The 17,493-nt window shown below is 44.8% G+C and overlaps 1 protein-coding gene across 2 annotated transcripts in view; it reads right to left on the reverse strand.

Moving 5' to 3' along the window:
- The window catches only part of GLI3 (GLI family zinc finger 3), a 137,450-nt gene that overhangs the window by 15,098 nt on the left and 104,859 nt on the right, over window positions 1-17,493 (reverse strand). For both annotated transcript variants that reach the window (XM_060195879.1, XM_007535469.3), the window contains exons 8-9: window positions 6,574-6,723; window positions 4,790-4,954 (exon numbers count right to left, since the gene is read on the reverse strand). In XM_060195879.1, coding sequence (XP_060051862.1) covers window positions 4,790-4,954; window positions 6,574-6,723 — 315 coding nt within the window. The remainder of the gene's footprint in view (window positions 1-4,789; window positions 4,955-6,573; window positions 6,724-17,493) is intronic.

Raw genomic sequence — 17,493 nt, forward strand, 5'->3', positions numbered from 1 at the left:
TTTTTCACTAAAAGCCCAAGAACAGACTGAGTGCTGCTCAAAATGATGAAAGGTCCTAATGCAGTGAAGCAGAGATCCTGCAAATTATTCTGAGAGACTTTACCTCCAAATCTGAGTTTCTTTGGGGGTAGAATTGACTCCCATTAACTATGAATTACTTCTAGTCAGGAGCATCTGTGATTTGCAGCAGATATATGTAATGAAATGAACACATACAATTCTAGGCATTAGGGATGGAAGAATGTCTTTGAGGACTAGTGCTATTATCTTATAGTGGTTCCTGTGCTTCCTCACAGCACTGCTGGGAACAACTGTTCCATCCGCAGGCAGATGTGGGTGCCTAGTGCATGAGGGAAGGGGGCGGGAGGGAGGGAGGACAAAGAGAAGCAAGCATGGCATATTCCAAGAGCTAGTCTTCTCAAAAATATCTGCACGTGATGATGAGACAGGTAGGGGAATGAGGACATAGTAAGAGGGAGAATAGAATGAGTCTAGAAGAGTTTGTTAACTCCTTTATTTTTTTAATAATATTTTTCTTTTTTATATTTATTTATTTATTCCCCTTTGTTGCCCATGTTGTTTTATTGTCATCATTATTGTTGTTGTTGATGATGTCATCCTTGTTGGATAGGACAGAGAGAAATGGAGAGAGGAGGGGAAGACAGAGAGGAGGAGAGAAAGACAGACACCTGCAGACCTGCTTCACCGCCTGTGAAGCGACTCCCCTGCAGGTGGGGAGCCGGGGACTCGAACCGGGATCCTTACACCAGTCCTTGTGCTTTGCGCCACCTGCGCTTAACCCACTGCGCTACCGCCCGAATCCCTGTTAACTCCTTTATTTCCTAGATTAGTTCGTGCATCCCATGTGCTCTCAAGTATGAGCACAGACAGTGAGTCCTCACTTAATGTTGTCAGCAGATTTCTTAAAAGCTACAATTTCAGGCCAGGCGGTGGCGTGCCTGGCTAAGTTCACACATCACAGTGTGCGACCCAGGTTAAAGCCCCTGGTCCCCACCTGAGGAGGGAAAGCTTCAGGAGTGGTGACGCAGGGCTATAGGTGTTTTTCTGTCTCTCCCTCCTTCTCTACCCCCTCTCAATGTCTGTCTGCCTCTATCCGATAATAGATAAATAAAATTTTAAAACCGTAAAAAAAGGGAGTCACGCGGTAGCACAGAGGGTTAAGTGCACCTGGCGCAAAGCACAAGGACCAGAATAAGGATCCCAGTTTGAGGCCCCGGCTCCCCACCTGCAGAGGAGTCGCTTCACAGGCGGTGAAGCAGGTCTGCAGGTGTCTGTCTTTCTCTCCCTCTCTCTGTCTTCCCCATCTCTCTCTGTCCTATCCAACAGCGAAGACAGACAACCATAATAACTACAACAAGAAGACAACTAGGGACAACAAAAGGGAATAAATAAATATTTTTTAAAAATGTAAAAAAAAACAAACAACTCCTCAATTTCAAGAAAAAACAATGAGAGAAAACCCTTTCCACTTGATTCAATAGCCATCATCTGATATGTAGCAATGGTAGGGCCCGCGCCACTCTCTGAAGGGAGGCTGGAAGATGGGGAGACAGTGATGTTGTAGCACATCAGGTCTGCATGTCTGAGGCCCCAGGTTCAATCCCAGCACAACTGTAATTCTGAACTGAATAATGACCTAGTCTCTGTTTCTCTCTAATGAAAATAAATCTTGAAAAAAAAGAGTATCAAAGTATTTGACACATAACCAGTCAATATTTGTTTATTGAATCAGTGAACGCACAGATAAATAAAAGGCAGTATATAGATTGGTCTAGAATTGTCTAAGTACACATACCTGAATTTGCAGGATGAGTGTGATTTTTTTTTTTGCCTCCACTCTTGGTGGCCTCTTTTTTTAAAAATTTTTTTCCTTTCCCCTTCCATTTTATTTGAGAGAGAGAAGTTGAGAGAGGAGGGAGAGATAGAGAGAAAGACAGACACCTAAAGACATGCTTCACCACTTGTGAAGCATCTCCCCTGTAGGTGGGGAGCCGGGGGGCTCGAACCTGGAACCTTGTGTGGATCCTTGCCTTTAACACTATGTGGGCCTAACCAAGTGCACCACCACCCAGCTCCCAGGACAGACCTAATTTTGATATATCTAAAACTGCATTCATACACCTGGCCTAAGTCTTGTATATATATTAAAAGAAAAGGCACAACTTATTTTCATGCTTGTGAATAAAGTCTTATTTATGTTTATGATCCACAGTAATAATTTAAGTAAGCTCTTCAGCCATGGAGAAAGTCACTCCTATTCCTTCTCCCCCAGCTTTTGACGGGCACTAATTCACTTTCTGTCTCTATCAAATTCACTGTTCTAACTCTCTGAGATTCTGTAAACACACACACACACGGCATATATCAAAAATATTGTTGACATAAGAATGAGACGTGCCATACCCTTTAAAATATCTTCAGATAGTTGTTTGATAAGAGACTCCAAATAGCTTCAATGTTATTATAGCCTGACTCTTTCAAAGAGTCTGTTGGACATGTGAACCCTTCTATGAAGTGTGCTTGTTAGAGGGTCTTGTCTAATTAATGCCATTAGAAAAGAATGTGGTCTATCAGTTCGACTGAACAGAAAGTTGGTGCAGATTATCTTGACCACCTACAAGCCAAATGGCAGTCAGCTGAATGATATACTTTCATTTTACCACATTCTCTGTCATAAATTTGTACCTGACAGATCATGAATGGACTTGACCAGTAACCCCACAGATGCAGATAACAGATGCAAGCAAGGCAAATGCTTCTTCACAGCACTGCAGGCAAACTGAAGGCAAATTTTGTGGGCAGAACTATGCCTCGTGTTAACAATTGCTGATGAGTTCTTCCCCAGATGTGGCAAACCTGTGTGTGTGTGTGTGTGTGTGTGTGTGTGTGTGTGCGTGCGTGTATATGTGTGTGTGTGTGTGTGTATTTTTCAGCTATCTTGATTCATTTAAGAGAAGGCTTCACAGAGGAGCCCAAATTATTAGAACTGGAACTTTAAGGAGAAGTTAGATGTTTATAGGCATGCCTGTGAGGTCAGAAAAATGAATTTGAAATAATTTTCTTTCATCAACTTCTACATGAATAAAGAACAACAACAAAACAAAAAACATAAAGGGGTCCTCATCATCCCATCAAGAGGCTCACCCAGGGATTCACGGACCCTTACTCGGTACCCTGTGATCCTTGGGCTTGGAAGTTAAAATGGTCATCCATCACTAAGGACAGCCCCCTCAGTGTGCCCCAGGGTTCCCGCTTTCCCTCCTCAGCAAGTACTGGGCTTTAGAGAAGTGTAGGAATGCCCACTCCTGGCCTCTACTCTGCTAGGTTCCCCGTGCTGCTCCTAGGCCTCAGTCCTCAGCTACGAACATAAACTATGCCATGAAGTTTTATCTTGAAGTAATTGACAGTTATCTTAAGTAACTGACTAGAAACATTACTGGGTTTCTGAGAATAACTCTCAAGACTCTCTGGAATTTACATTGTCTGGAAATCCAGTCTGGCCAAGGCTGGCTGTTCTGTAAATGTACTACTATTATTATTATTATTATTATTAGTAGTAGTAGTAGTAGTAGTAGTAGCAGTAGTAACAACTATCTTAGTAGTAAGCTGTCATCGGCTGTCAATGTGTTTCTAAATTGATCTTTGATACTCTCAGCGTCATCTTTTGCATGCATCCATACTATTCCGGGCAGGCCAGGTAGATGGAGTTACAAGCTAAATGCTCCTACTATATGACCAATAGGTGGCAGAGCTGAGCAACTAGAAATTTTTGGGGAGGGTTTTTTTTGGGCTCCAGTGCTGAATATGGGCTCCAGATCAAATTGATAGGGTTTACAGTTAATGATATTTGTATACTTTCCCCATAAATTGGGAGCTACTTTCTTCCTTGATCCAGCTTTCTAGTCCTATTTACAACTTTGACACCATCTTCCCAGATAATAGCTTTTTAGCCCACCAGCATGCTAGCTGTCTGGCTCAGGCAATAATAGCTAGTAAAGTCTTGGGCCCCTTGGAATATATGTAAAATACTTACTAGCTTTTACCAAAATGGAGACCCCCAAATCTCATCTGCTGTAGTCTTACCTTTAGGTTCCTGATTATTACACACTTTGTTCTGCTTTATATCCTAATGCTTTTTCAGCCACCAGTTGCAAATGCTACCATAACACCATCCTGACTTTCCTGGGCAGATAACTTCACCTATGTGCCCTGGAATTCCAACTCTCCAGACCCCTGCCCTACTAGGGAAAGACAGAAACAGGCTGGGGGTATGGAGTGACCTGCCAATGCCCATGTCCAGTGGAGAAGCAATTACAGAAGCCAGACCTCCCACCTCCTGCACCCCATAATGATCCTGGGCCTGTACTCCCAGAGGGATAAACAACAGGAAAACTTCCAATGGAGGGGATGGGATATGGAACTCTGGTGGTGCGAACTGTGTGGAATTGTACCCCTCTTATCCTCTGGTCCTGCTGATCTTTATTAAATCAATAAAGAAGGAAGGAGGGGAAGAAGGAAATAAGGAAGGAAGGCAGGAATTCCTTCTTCTTCTGCATAACTTTTTAAATGGGGCCCAGTGTTCACCCTACTTTGGAGACTCCTGTCCTTTATCTGCAACATGAAGTGGCTACTCAGGTTCAAAATGATCAGGAGGAAAATACAACGGACCTGCCCATCTTCTCCTTCTATTCCCCCCCCCCCCCCCCCCGGCTTCACATCTCCACCCAGCAGCTCAGTATCCAAAGCGTCTTTCAGGGAGGTGCCTTACCTCATTAGAATGTGTTCTGTTTTGGTGCTTGGCACGATCGGAGGCATTGGAGAAAGCCTTGTTGCACCCTTCGTGCTCACAGACATATGGTTTCTCTCCAGTGTGGGATCTCAAGTGCGTTTTCAAGTTTTCTAGTCTCGAGTAGGCCTTTGTGCAACCTTCAAACTGAGGACAGCAGGTAAATCTGGATTACTCCACACAATGACAGCTTATGCCGAACACTCCCTCCAAGTGGATGAAAGACTGGCACTTGGAGGGCCAGCAGCTTTTTTCAAAATCAAGGAACAAAAGTCCACTGAACGGCATGTATTGGGATTCAGAGAGGGGCTCCATGTCTTTGGAGAGAAAGCATTTTCAGTGCTAGTAAAAAGTCCTGGAGGGTTTTTTTTTGTTTTGTTTTGTTTTTGTTTTTGTTTTTAAATAGACCACTCAATGTGGACAATGGATTCCATTATCTGCTCACTGATCTCTTCAAATTCCCACCGATTTCAGCTTCAGCACAAAGTTCATTAATATGGCTTTGTGTCCATACAAAGGCATGGAATTCGATCATGTTTGCAAAAGGCCTTTAAAATGTTAAGTACCAAGACTGAGCAGTGGCCAGGGTGCCTGGCGGGCACCTGAGTAAAATAAGGATTAGACTTGAAGGGGTCCCAGCTTGCCTCCTAGGATAGACATACTAGGAGAATAAGAAACAAAACAAAACAAAACAAACCTCGAAAGCCTTATAGGTTATCTTTTGAAAAGTTAACTTTAGCTTTTCAAGTCAAAGCTGGAGCTTGCCTTCACCCCAGATCCCTTGCTGAGACGGGCACTTGTTCAGGGCAGGCAAGTGGCTATTTGCTCCTTCCCAGGGCCAGCTGGTGCCTCCTCATCACCACCTCCCTGCTTGTCCTTCTGCTGCTAGGCACGTGAGGCTATATTGAAATGGAACTTATTGGGGGCCAGGTAGTAGCGCAGCAGGTTAGGCACACATGTGGCACAAAACCAAGGACCAGCATAACGATCCTGGTTTGGGCCCCCAGCTCTCCACCTGCAGGGGGGTCGCTTCACAAGAGGTGAAGCAGGTCTGCAGGTGTCTGTCTTTCTCTCCCCTTCTCTGTCTTCCCCACCTCCTTCGATTTCCCTTGGTGCTATCCATCAATGATAACAATAGTAACAACAACAACAACAAGGGCGGGAGTCAGGCAGTAGCGCAGCGGGTTAAGCACACATGGCGCAAAGCGCAATGACCGGCATAAGGATCCCAGTTCAAGCCCCGGCTCCCCACCTGTAGGGGAGTCACTTCACAAGCAGTGAAGCAGGTCTGCAGGTGTCTGTCTCTCTCCCTCTTTGTCTTCCCCTCCTCTCTCCATTTCTCTCTGTCCTATCCAACAAGGAGGACATCAAAAACAATAATAACCACAACAATAATAAAAACAAGGCCAATAAAAAGGAAAATAAATAATGAATAAAATTTAAGTTAAAAAAATTAAGAACATCAGTTCCTTGGGCTACTACGTCTCTCCTGTGCTCAAAAGGCAGACAGTCACTAGAACTGTCTTGTCAGACAGCACAAGTTCAGAACACTTCCAAAGCCAGGGTGTTAAGACTCCCAGGCCACAAAATGCTGGCACTTATCAGTGGTAACTCTGCACTAGACTTTTCCTGCCACGCTCCCCCCCCCCCCCCCCCGGTATTGTCATCACTGAAAACAAGAGCCTTGAAAATATGAAAAAGATTCACCCATGGATCCTGCTGAGTGGGACCCTGAAGGGGTCGCCCCGTGGCTTCTGGGTACTCACAGTGCATTTGTGAGGCTTCTCTCCTGTGTGTCTCCGCATATGCACCACCAACATGTACTGGGCTTTGAAGGGTTTCTGCTCTCTAGAGCAATCTAGCCACCGGCACACAAATTCCTTCTTCTCTCCGTGAATATGGTCGTTGTTTATATGCTGAAGGTTAGAAAGAGAGGGAGAGAAATGGAATGGAAAATGCATTACTCATCTCTGAAGACAACAGGAGAGGGGGAATATAAAACAAACAAAACAAGGGAGTCAAGAGGTAGGGAGCGCACATGGCGGGAAGCGCAAGGACCTGCATAAGGATCCCGGTTCGAGCCCCCGGCTCCCCATCTGCAGGGGAGTCACTTCACAGGGGGTGAAGCAGGTCTGCAGGTGTCTGTCTTTCTCTCCCCCTCTCTGTCTTCCCCTCCTCTCTCCATTTCTCTCTGTCCTATCCAACAATGACAACATCAATAATAACAACAGTAACTACAACAACAATAAGAAAAACAAGGACAACAAAATGGAAAATAATAAATAAGTAAATAAATAAAATCCCACCCATCTCAAGACTACATGAGGGGCCTGGTGGTGATGCACCTGGTTAGGCACTCACATTACAGTGCACAAGGACCCAGGTTCAAGCTCCTGGTCCCCACCTGCAGGGGAAAAGTTTCAGGAGTGGTAGAGTTGTAGGTCTCTCTCTCTGTGTGTCTCCTTCCCCCTCTCAATTTATCTGTCTCTATCCAATAATAAATAAAAGGTAAATGAAGATTACATGATCATTTGATCCTGTTATGATTATTTTATTCTGCAAGGATACTCCTTAGGTAAACCTCTCTCTCTTTTTCTTTATTTTATTTAGATAGGACAGAGAGAAACTGAGGGGGGAGATAGAAAGAGACAGACCTGTTTGCTTCTTTTCTGTTAAGCTCCCCCTCGGAAGGTGGGTAAAGGGGGACTTGAACCCCTTTTCTTATACGTGGTAATGAGTGTCATCAGTTGTGTGTGACTTTAACAAGTACTTTCTCAGAAACACATACACCACTAAGAAATCTGTGCAGTGAAAAAGGCTGCCTTCTGCTTTGCTTCCTTGTGCTGGGTAATAGTGGCAGAGTGTTTAATTACTTTCCTGCTTAGTCTCTGACTTCCAAGTGATGAAGTCTCGGGGGAACTAGGAAAAATTACACGCTCACAGCTTGCCTTTCCCAGTTACTCCACTAGGGGGCTTAGTGATCTAGGAAAGAGAGAGAGAGAGAGAGAGAGAGAGAGAGAGAAAAGAGAAGTTTGTTCTACAGTTTTTACAGGATGATGCCAGAAAAGAGGGACTGTTATTTATAGTCCTCTTCTTAAACAGTTCTCAGGAAATACAAGAAACAGAAGGGAATCCATGCTATGTCACTGAGCACAAAAGACTATCAAGATAGTTTCAGAAAATCTGAACACATTCACTCAGGCCCACACAGAGCACAACCCGGGGCAAACATCTGTAATTTTTTTTTGAATGTTGACTACCATATTATTTTTTAATTTTTTCCCTTTTATTGCCCTTGTTTTTCATTGTTGTTACTGATGTCATCGTTGTGAGATAGGACAGAGAGAAATGGAGACAGGAGGGGAAGACAGAAAGGAGGAGAGAAAGATAGACACCTGCCGACCTGCTTCACCGCCTGTGAAGCGACTCTCCTGCAGGTGGGGAGCCGGTGGCTCGAACTGGGATCCTTTCACTGGTCCTTGCGTTTGGCGCCACCTGTGCTTAACCTGCTGCGCTACCGCCCGACTCCCCTACCATTTTATTTTTAAAAGCTCTGAAAAGCAAGGAATTCATGTGTTTATCTTTCTTGGAAGTTTTATTATTATTATTTTTATTTGCTAGGACAGAGAAATTGAGAGGGAGAGAGATAGACAGAAACACATCTGCAGCACTGCTTTGCGGTTTCTGAAGCTTAACCTTCTGCAGATAGGCAAATTTCCTCTGAAAGCCAACTGTCTTAAGCATTGGCGTTTCTTCAAAGTCCTGCTGATGTGCAGAGACGAGCAATGTGCTGCAAAGGAATCTAACATTTAAAACCACACAATGCATCAAGATGCTAGAAATTCGCTTTGTGGGGTGGGGTGGTGGGAGATCACATAAAACCACTCCATCAACATTCTCTTGAATTAGTTCTGGAAGTTCAAACTGAAAAGTTTTCCAAGTTATTGGACATTAAACTTGAGTTCTTAGATTAATGTGCATACAAAGAAAAAAAAAGGAAAAGATTGAAGGGAAGGAGGGAGGAAAGAGGAGGAGTGTTGGATGAAGCCAAAATCCCTTTTAGAAAACTGAATTGGGGGGTCGGGCGGTGGCGCAGCGAGTTAAGCGCCGGTGGCACAAAGCGCAAGGACAGGAGTAAGGATCCTGGTTTCAGCCCCCAGCTCCCCACCTGCAGGGGAGTCGCTTCACAGGCAGTGAAGCAGGTCTGCAGGTGTCTGTCTTTCTCTCCCTCTCTCTGTCTTCCCCTCCTCTATCCATTTCTCTGTCCTATCCAACAACGAACGACATCAACAACAATAATAACCATAACTAGGCTATAACAACAAGGGCAACAATAGGGGGGAAAATGGCCTCCAGGAGCAGTGGATTCATGGTGCAGGGACTGAGACCCAGCAATAACCCTGCTTCACCGCCTGTGAAGCGACTCCCCTTCAGTTGGGGAGCCAGGGGCTCGAACTGGGATCCTTACGCAGGTCCTTGTGCTTTGCGCCACATGCGCTTAACCCACTGCGCTACCACTGGACTCTCTCTCTCTCTCCATCTCTCTCTCTCTCCATCACTCTCTCTCTCTCTCTCTCTCTCTCTCTCTCTCTCTCTCTCTGGCAGGAGTTCTGGCAAAGGGAGGCACATCTTCTAGTTTCTCTGCTGGAGACCTTACTCAGCACACTACAGTCTAGTGGACTCAAGCTTGCCTGTTTCGGGGGTCTGTCAGCACCTGACTCCTGGAAACTTATCTTTTAAAATATTTTTTAAATTATCTTTACTCATTGCATAATGACAATCAGAAATTGAGAGGGTAAGGGGTGACAGAGAGAGAGAGAAAGAGAGACACCTGCACGTGGAGCAAAGCACAAGGACTGGCAGAAGGATCCTGGTTCCAGCCCCCGGCTCCCCACCTGCAGGGGAGTCACTTCACAAGCGGTGAAGCAGGTCTGCAGGTGTCTGTCTTTCTCTCCCCCTCTCTGTCTTCCCCATCTCTCCATTTCTCTCTGTCCTATCCAACAACAACGACAACACTAGCTACAACAATAAAACAACAAGGGCAACAAAAGGGAATACATAAATAAATAAAAATAATTTAAAAAATTTTAAAAAGGGTTAAGCACACCTGGAGCAAAGCACAAGGACTGGCGAAAGGATCCCAGTTTGAGCCCCTGGGCTCCCCACCTGCAGGGGAGTCCCTTCACAGGTGCTGAAGCAGGTCTGCAGGTGTCTATCTTTCTCTCCCTCTCTCTGTCTTCCCCTTCTCTCTCCAATCCCACAACAATGACAGCAATAACCATAATAATAACCACAATGATAAAAAAAAATCAACAAGGGCAATAAAAAGGAGAAAAAATAGCCTCCAGGAGCAGTGGATTTGTAGTGCAGGCACCTAGCCCCAGCAATAACCCTGGAGGCCAAACAAAACAAAACAAATAAACAAAAAAAACCAAGCCCCTGGACATCTGCCCACCAAGGAAGAGAGTGACACAATTAACTGGTGTTGCTCAGGGACATGGGCAGACCAATACGGGAGATGCCCTTTATGCAGGAGTTTGTCTCTCTCTGGCTCACTAACTCAGTGGAGGCCTAGACTATGGGAGGAGAGAAAAGCAGTCCCTTCCTTCAGGCAGACTGGCAAGGGAAGTGGAAACTCCCAAACAGTATCTTTAAGCCACGTGACTGACAGGTATAGGGAAGGAAGGTTTTGAAGCGGCAGGAAGTTGGAAGTTTAAAACTGGAAACAAAAGTGGCTAAGAACTCCTTGGGCAGAAACTCATTTCCCCAGAGTCCTACCCCACTAGGGGAAGATAGAAACAGGTAGGGGATATGGAGCCACTTGTCAACACCCATATCCAGTGGAGAAGCAATTGCAGAAGCCAGACCTCCCACCTTCTGCACCCCATGAAGAATTTTGGTCCATATTCCCAGAGAGGGATAAAGAATAGGGAAGCCTCTAATAGAGGGGATAGGTGGTGGGAACTGTGTGGGATTGGACCCCTCTTATCTCACAATCTTGTTGATCATTATTAAATCACTAATAAAAAATTTAAAAATGGGAGGCCAGCCAGGTGGTAGCACACCTGGTTAAGTGCACATATTATAGTGCGCAAGGATGCAGGTTCAAGTCCCTGGTCCCCACCTGCAGGGGGAAAGCTTTACAAGTGGCAAAACAGGGCTACAAGTGTCTCTGTCTCTTTTCCTCTCACCCCCCCCTCAATTTCTCTCTGTCTCTATCCAATATTTAAAAATTTTTTAAATGGTGAGGAAGGAGCACAGAAGGAAAGAAAAATGAATTAATGAGAGCAAGGACTAAAAAAGTCCAAAAGGCGGGGGAGGGCCCTGGTTGAGTGCCCATGTTACAGTGTGCAAGGACCCAGGTTCGAGCCCCTGGTCCCCACCTGCAGGGGGAAAGCTTTACAAGTGGTGAAGCAGAGCTGCAGGTGTCTCTCTCTCTCTCCCTCTCTATCTCCCCTCTACCGTCTCAATTTCTGGCTGTCTCTATCCAATAAATAGATAATAAAATTTTAAAAAATAATAATGTCGTGTGGGAGTTGGGCGGTAGCGCAGCAGGTTAAGTGCACGTGGCACAAAGCATAAGGACCAGCCTAAGGATCCCGGTTAAAGCCCCCAGCTCCCCACATGCAGGGGAGTCGCTTCACAAGCGGTGAAGCAGGTCTGCAGGTGTCTTTCTCTCCCCTTCTCTGTCTTCCACTCCTCTCTCCATTTCTCTCTGTCCTATCCAACAACCACGACAACAATAATAACTACAACAATAAAACAACAAGGGCGACAAAAGGGAATAAATAAATATTGAAAAAATAATAATGTTGTCTTTAAACCATGACAAGTTTCACCAACCTTGGCCTCTGGAACAATGTTTGAAAATCCCAGGCTGATCAGCACGCACCTACACCCAGTGTTCCTTCCACATGGGCTAAAGGGAGGGGGAGGGGTGGCGACCTCCTGTTTCCAGAAGGTTAGCCCCTGAGAATTTACCCAGCTATCCTCTTAGTGCAGACCAGAAGTCAGTCTAACCTGCCTCTGTAGTTTTCTAAAACCGTTCTGACAAAGACCAAAATTCTGGGTGCAAATTTGGTTTGAGCCCACACATTATTGTTCTTAAAACAAATGTCTACAACCTCCCTGAGCATATCAGGTTCATTGGTATTTGTCTTTATGCTCCGGGATGTAATCCATTACTGTAAAGAAACACAGAGACATCTTTCTGCTTATCTGGGTAATTCAAATGTATCTTAAGTTTACAGTAGCTTGTGGAGCTAATTTCAAAATGAAAAGTCTAGGAAATAGAAATCTTTTGGTGTCTCTGTATCCTATCTGCTATTTTTTACAATGATATTTTGGTAGCTGCAGTAATTTTTTAAAAAAATATTTATTTATTTATTATTGGACAGAGACAAGAGAGAAATTGAGGAGGGGGAGAGACAGACAGAGGGAAAGAGACAGAGAGACACTTGCAGACCCCCTTAACCACTTGTGAATTTCTTCCCCCTGCAGGTAGGGACCGGGGGCTTGAACTCGGATCCTGGCACACTGTAATGTGTGTGCTTAATCAGGTGTTACCTCCCGGCCCCACTGCAGTAAGTTCTTTATTTCTTTTTCTTTGTTTTTTATTCTTTTATTTCCCATTGTTGTTATCACTGGTACTCAGTGCCTACAGGATGAATCCATAGCTCCACTCCTGGTGTTCATTTCACTTTTATTTCCTAGGGCAGAGAGAAATTGAGAGGAAAGGAGGAGATAGAGAAGGAGAGAGAGACACACACACACACCTTCAGTGCTGCTTCACTCTTAAAGCTCTCTCCCCTACAGGTGGGGATCAGGGGCTTGGGCATTCAACCAGGTGTGCTGCTCATTTAAGAAAGACTTCAGATTACAGTGGAAAGAGCAGGGTGAGAGAGGGAATCAGAAGATACATCCTAGACTGATTTCCGGTGAACTCTGTACCTTAGAATAGGTCAATTTACTTATTTGGACTTTAATGCTCTCATTGGTAAAATTAAGGTGATGAATCAGACCGGGTGGTGTTGTCAAACTTTTTTTTTTTTTTTTTGCCTCCAGTGTTATCGCTGGGGCTTGGTGCCGGCACTACAAACCCACTGTTCCTGGTGGTCATTTTATCCAATCTGTGCGATAGGACAGAGAGAAATTGAGAGGGAAGGAGTGGGAGAGGGAGAGAGGGGGAAGAAAGATAGACACCTGCAGACCTACATGGCCACTTGTGAAGCTTCCCCCATGCAGGTGGGGAGCGAGGGCTTGAACCCTGGTCCTTGAGCTTTGTACTATGTGCACTTAAGCAGGTGTGCCACCGCCTGGTCCCCCTCACACTTTTCTAGTAGACAGGGAAAAAAAATAGCTGCCAGGTGTGGTAGGTTTGTAATACTAGCACCTAGCCCCAGTGATAACCCTGGTGGGGGAAAAAAAAAAGTCTAAGTAGCTCAGAAGATCAAAGCACAGTGAATTCTTAACATACAACAGACAGATCCCATGAGGAGCTGGCTTGTGGTCCAATGGGCACGTGTTTATTTGTGGTTTCATGGAAAATTTGGCTTTCTAGCAGTGGAAACGTTAATCAAATATATAAATAATTTAATTGGAGGGAAAATAATGCATGATTAAATTCCAAACTAATCCAACACAAAGACATGCAATTTGCCAGAGGCCCAAGCACTAGAAAGATAGATGGTGTAAATTACAGTGCTGTATGCCGACTCTCTCAGCAGGCCACTCTGAGCTCTCCTTCTCTGAATGAACAAGACAGGGACACCAGGACCAAGCATTTCCCCCAGAAATTCAAGTCTAGTCACTGAGTTTCTCTATGAATCTATTTCTTCGGTTTTCCAATTGGGATAGTAAGCGCTTGCTTTAGGAAACAGTCGATGAAGTAAACAAAACATATCAGGAGCCCATCAGAAACCAGTAAGATGGCAATTGGGATGAGGCATGTAGCAGAATGATTCAAGCAAGACCCAGCATCGCCATGTGACCTGCGGTGCTCTGAGAGCACAGACATAGGTGGCGGAAACTATTCTGCTGACCAGGAAATAGAAGAAGTAGCAGTACTTTGAAGGGTTCACTACAGGAAGGAAGCCCGACACTCAACCAAGGGCATTAGAGTGGTGTAGGAAGATGATCTTGGTGGGGGTAGATAGCATAATGGTTATGCAAAGAGACTCTTGTCTGAGGCTTCAAAGTCCAGGGTTCAATTCCCTATGTCATCATAAGCCAGAGCTGAGCAGTGCTCTGGTAAAAAAAAAAAAAAAAAAATCTAAAGGAGGTGGGGTGGGGAGGGTAGCGGTTTCCTTTCTTCTGGCTTCCTTATTTCACTATTTGTCTAGGGCAGGGGGTGGGAATGTCTTTCCTTTCGTTTCCTTTTTTTTTTTTGCCTCCAGGGTTATCACCAGGGCTTGGTATTGGCACACAGCTTTTATTTTGTTTTATTTACCATAATACTGCTCAGCTCTTGCTTAAGGTGATGCAGAAGAGTGAATCTGGGACTTCAAAGCCTCAGGCAGGGTAGTCTCTTTGCATAACCACTATGCTATCTATCCCTGAGTTTTTCTTAACCCTTTAGAGGAAATGCATGCATGTCCACTCCAAATTTTCACAGGTCTGCAAAGAAAGCTCTCATTCAAGCAGTCAGTGGAGTTTAGGAATTTATTATTATTTTTTTGCTTTTTTTTTTCTTTTCCTTTAGGGAGATCTCCATTGACTCTCCTCATTTCCCCACCCCAACCCCACTATTATTAGTGACTTTGTCATGGCGGAACAGGCTCTCCGAGAATGTTCCAACTCTGGCGGGAACATGGCAGATGTGACTGCATCTGCACAATTTCCCAGCAGACTTAATAATGGTTTACAAGATTATAAAATTACAGGGGTATAGTTCTGCACCACACTTATTACCCAAAGTTTAGTGATCCCCTGCTCCCCCCACCCCCAAAGGTAACCACCATTGTTCTAACAAAGTCTTAGAAACACTCGGGTTATGGTTTCTCCCGCCAACTTCACATATTGCAACCGCCTACGTTCCACATAAGAGCTGGTAAGGTGTCTTTCACTTCCTTCTTTACTTCCTTAAGCATAACCATCTCCATTCAATCCCAAAGGACACATGTTTTGTTTGTTTTTCCCTTAATTGCAAAGTAATATTCGAGTTAATATATAGGACATCACTCCTTCATCCATGTCACCCAGCCATATGACTGCATGGATTCTTGCTCCAGCAGTGTGGTTTCCTTTTTGTTTTGTTTTGTTTTTTTCTTTCAGAGTGGTCTCTGGGACTAAGTTCCAGCACTATGAACCCACCACTCCTGGTGGCCATTTTTTCCCATTTTATTGGATAGGACAGAGACAAATTGAGATAGGGAGAGAGAAAGACATCTGCAGACCTGCTTCACCACTTGTCAAGTGTCCCCTGCTGCAGGTAGGGAGCCAGGGCTCAAACCCAGATTCTTGTGCTTAGTACTATGTGCGCTTAACCGGGAGTACCACCGTCCGGCTCCCCAGAGGCCTGGTTTTCTAGTTCTGGGTGGAGAAGACTCCTCCATCCTAAGCGACTTCCTCTGAGGAGGAGCCAAAGGTGTATGTGGGAGGCTGAACACCACTGGTTAAACTCTGCTTAGGAAGTGTCTTCATCAAAACATAGAAGCCTTGCTGCTTCAATCTGTCCAGTCTTTAAATTAGCTTTAAAAAGTAAGTTCCTCCCACTGTCATGATGAAAAAATACTACCATTAAGTACACCTGAAAACAGGGAAGGCAAGGAATGTAAAACTGGAGGCGGAACTCTCACCACAATTTCCATACAGCTCCCCTGTGCCTATATATATATAACATACCAGTCTTGCTGTCAGTATCTACTGTTTCTGAAACAACACAGAACGTTTTTGTTTTACCAGAGCACTGCTCTGCTGGAAAATTGTTCCAATGCAGTCACATCTGCCATGTTGTCCCCTCAGGCTACTGCTAGTTCCCGCGAGAGTTGAGAGTTGGGACATTCTTGGAGTGCCTGTTCAGCCATGTTGTGCCCTCAGGACATTGTCTATATCCCCGCGATATCTGGAGTGCTCTGGTTACTCCTCTCCCCTCCATTCTCATGAGAGTTATCATCCTATCCTGGAGTGCTATGGTTACTCCTCCCCCTTTCCATTCTCGTGAAAGCTGCTCCTATAAAAGCCCTTCTTCTTCCACACCTCGCTCTCTTGCCAGTGCTCCACTCTGGTGTTCAGACGCAGGAAAGGTTACTGCATGAGGTGGCCATTTTCTCTACCTCCACGTGGCCCAACCTGCTTCTCTAGCACCCAACTCTGAGGTGCCAGCGCAAATAAAGATTTGTGTTCCCGCTTCGCTCCAGACCCCCCCCCCCCTCTTCTCTGCGGCCCGCGCACTACAACATCTGGCTCTACAACACTGCTCAGCTCTGGCTTATACTGCTGTGGAGGCCTGAACCTGGGACTTCAAAGCCTCAGGCATGAGAGTCTGTTTGCATAACCGTTATGCTACCGCTCCCACCCACACAGAACTTTTTCACCAACCTGAAAGGTCTTACAAAGTATGCTGTCATTTTTTCTGCAGCACAAATTACATGCTAAAGTAAAAAGTATGAACTTTAATGAGGCTCTCTCACCACACACAAACATCTGTGAACACACACACTGACTATTATTATTATTATTTTATTAGGAAAGAAGTACTTGGAGACACTCTAGAGAGCACCTTACCAAACGCGAGACCCTGAATCCAAGTCCCAGTGCTGTTGGGTTGTTGGAAAAGTCATGGCTGTTATTCTTTTCTGTTTTTCTATGCAAAAGTGCATCTTGACTTGTCAGACAACCCAATATATGGAAGCTTCATGTATGGTGAAGCAGTGGATAGGACAGAGAGAAATTGAGAGATAAAGGGAAAATAGAGAGGGGGAGAAAAAGAGAGAGGCACCTGAAGCCTTGTTTCACAGGTTGTGAAGAGACCCCTCTGCAGGTGGGCAGCCGGGGCTTTAAAATATTTTAAAGGGGGTGTGGGCGGTGGTGCAGTGGGTTAAGTGCACATGACACGAAGTGCAAGGACCGGCATGAGGATCCCGGTTCGAACCCCCAGCTCTCCACCTGCAGGGGAGTCGCTTCACAAGTGGTGAAGCAGGTCTGCTGGTGTCTATCTTTCTCTCCCCCTTCCTCTCTCGATTTCTCTCTGTTCCATCCAACAATAACAATACTAACATTAACGATAAACAACAAGGGCAACAAAAGGGAAAAAATGGCCTCCAGGAGCAGCGGATTCGTACCAAGCCCCAGAGATAACCCTGGAGGGGGGGGGGGAATATATATATATATATATATATATATATATAAAATGAAAAATAAGAAAAGGATTTACATAGTAGCACATTTTACATATAAATATCCAAGGCAATGGAATAGCATTATGGACTTGCAGTTTAATTTCCAGTTCAGTCATTTGTTATATTTCTCTTTATCTTAACCCATGAACAAGCCACTATTTGATTCCACTTTAAAAAAAAGGCAGGGGGAATAGGATAGGACTGGAGAGAGAGTAAATGGTTTTGTAAAAGATCATCATGCCTCAGGCTCCAGTGTCCCAGGTTCATTTCCTTACACCAGCATAAGCCAGAGATGAGCACTGCTCTCATAATGAATACATAAATAAAAAGCAGAGACATTTCCTTCTC

This window comes from Erinaceus europaeus, chromosome 8 (genome assembly GCF_950295315.1).
Source record: "Erinaceus europaeus chromosome 8, mEriEur2.1, whole genome shotgun sequence".
Lineage (NCBI taxonomy): Eukaryota > Metazoa > Chordata > Mammalia > Eulipotyphla > Erinaceidae > Erinaceus > Erinaceus europaeus.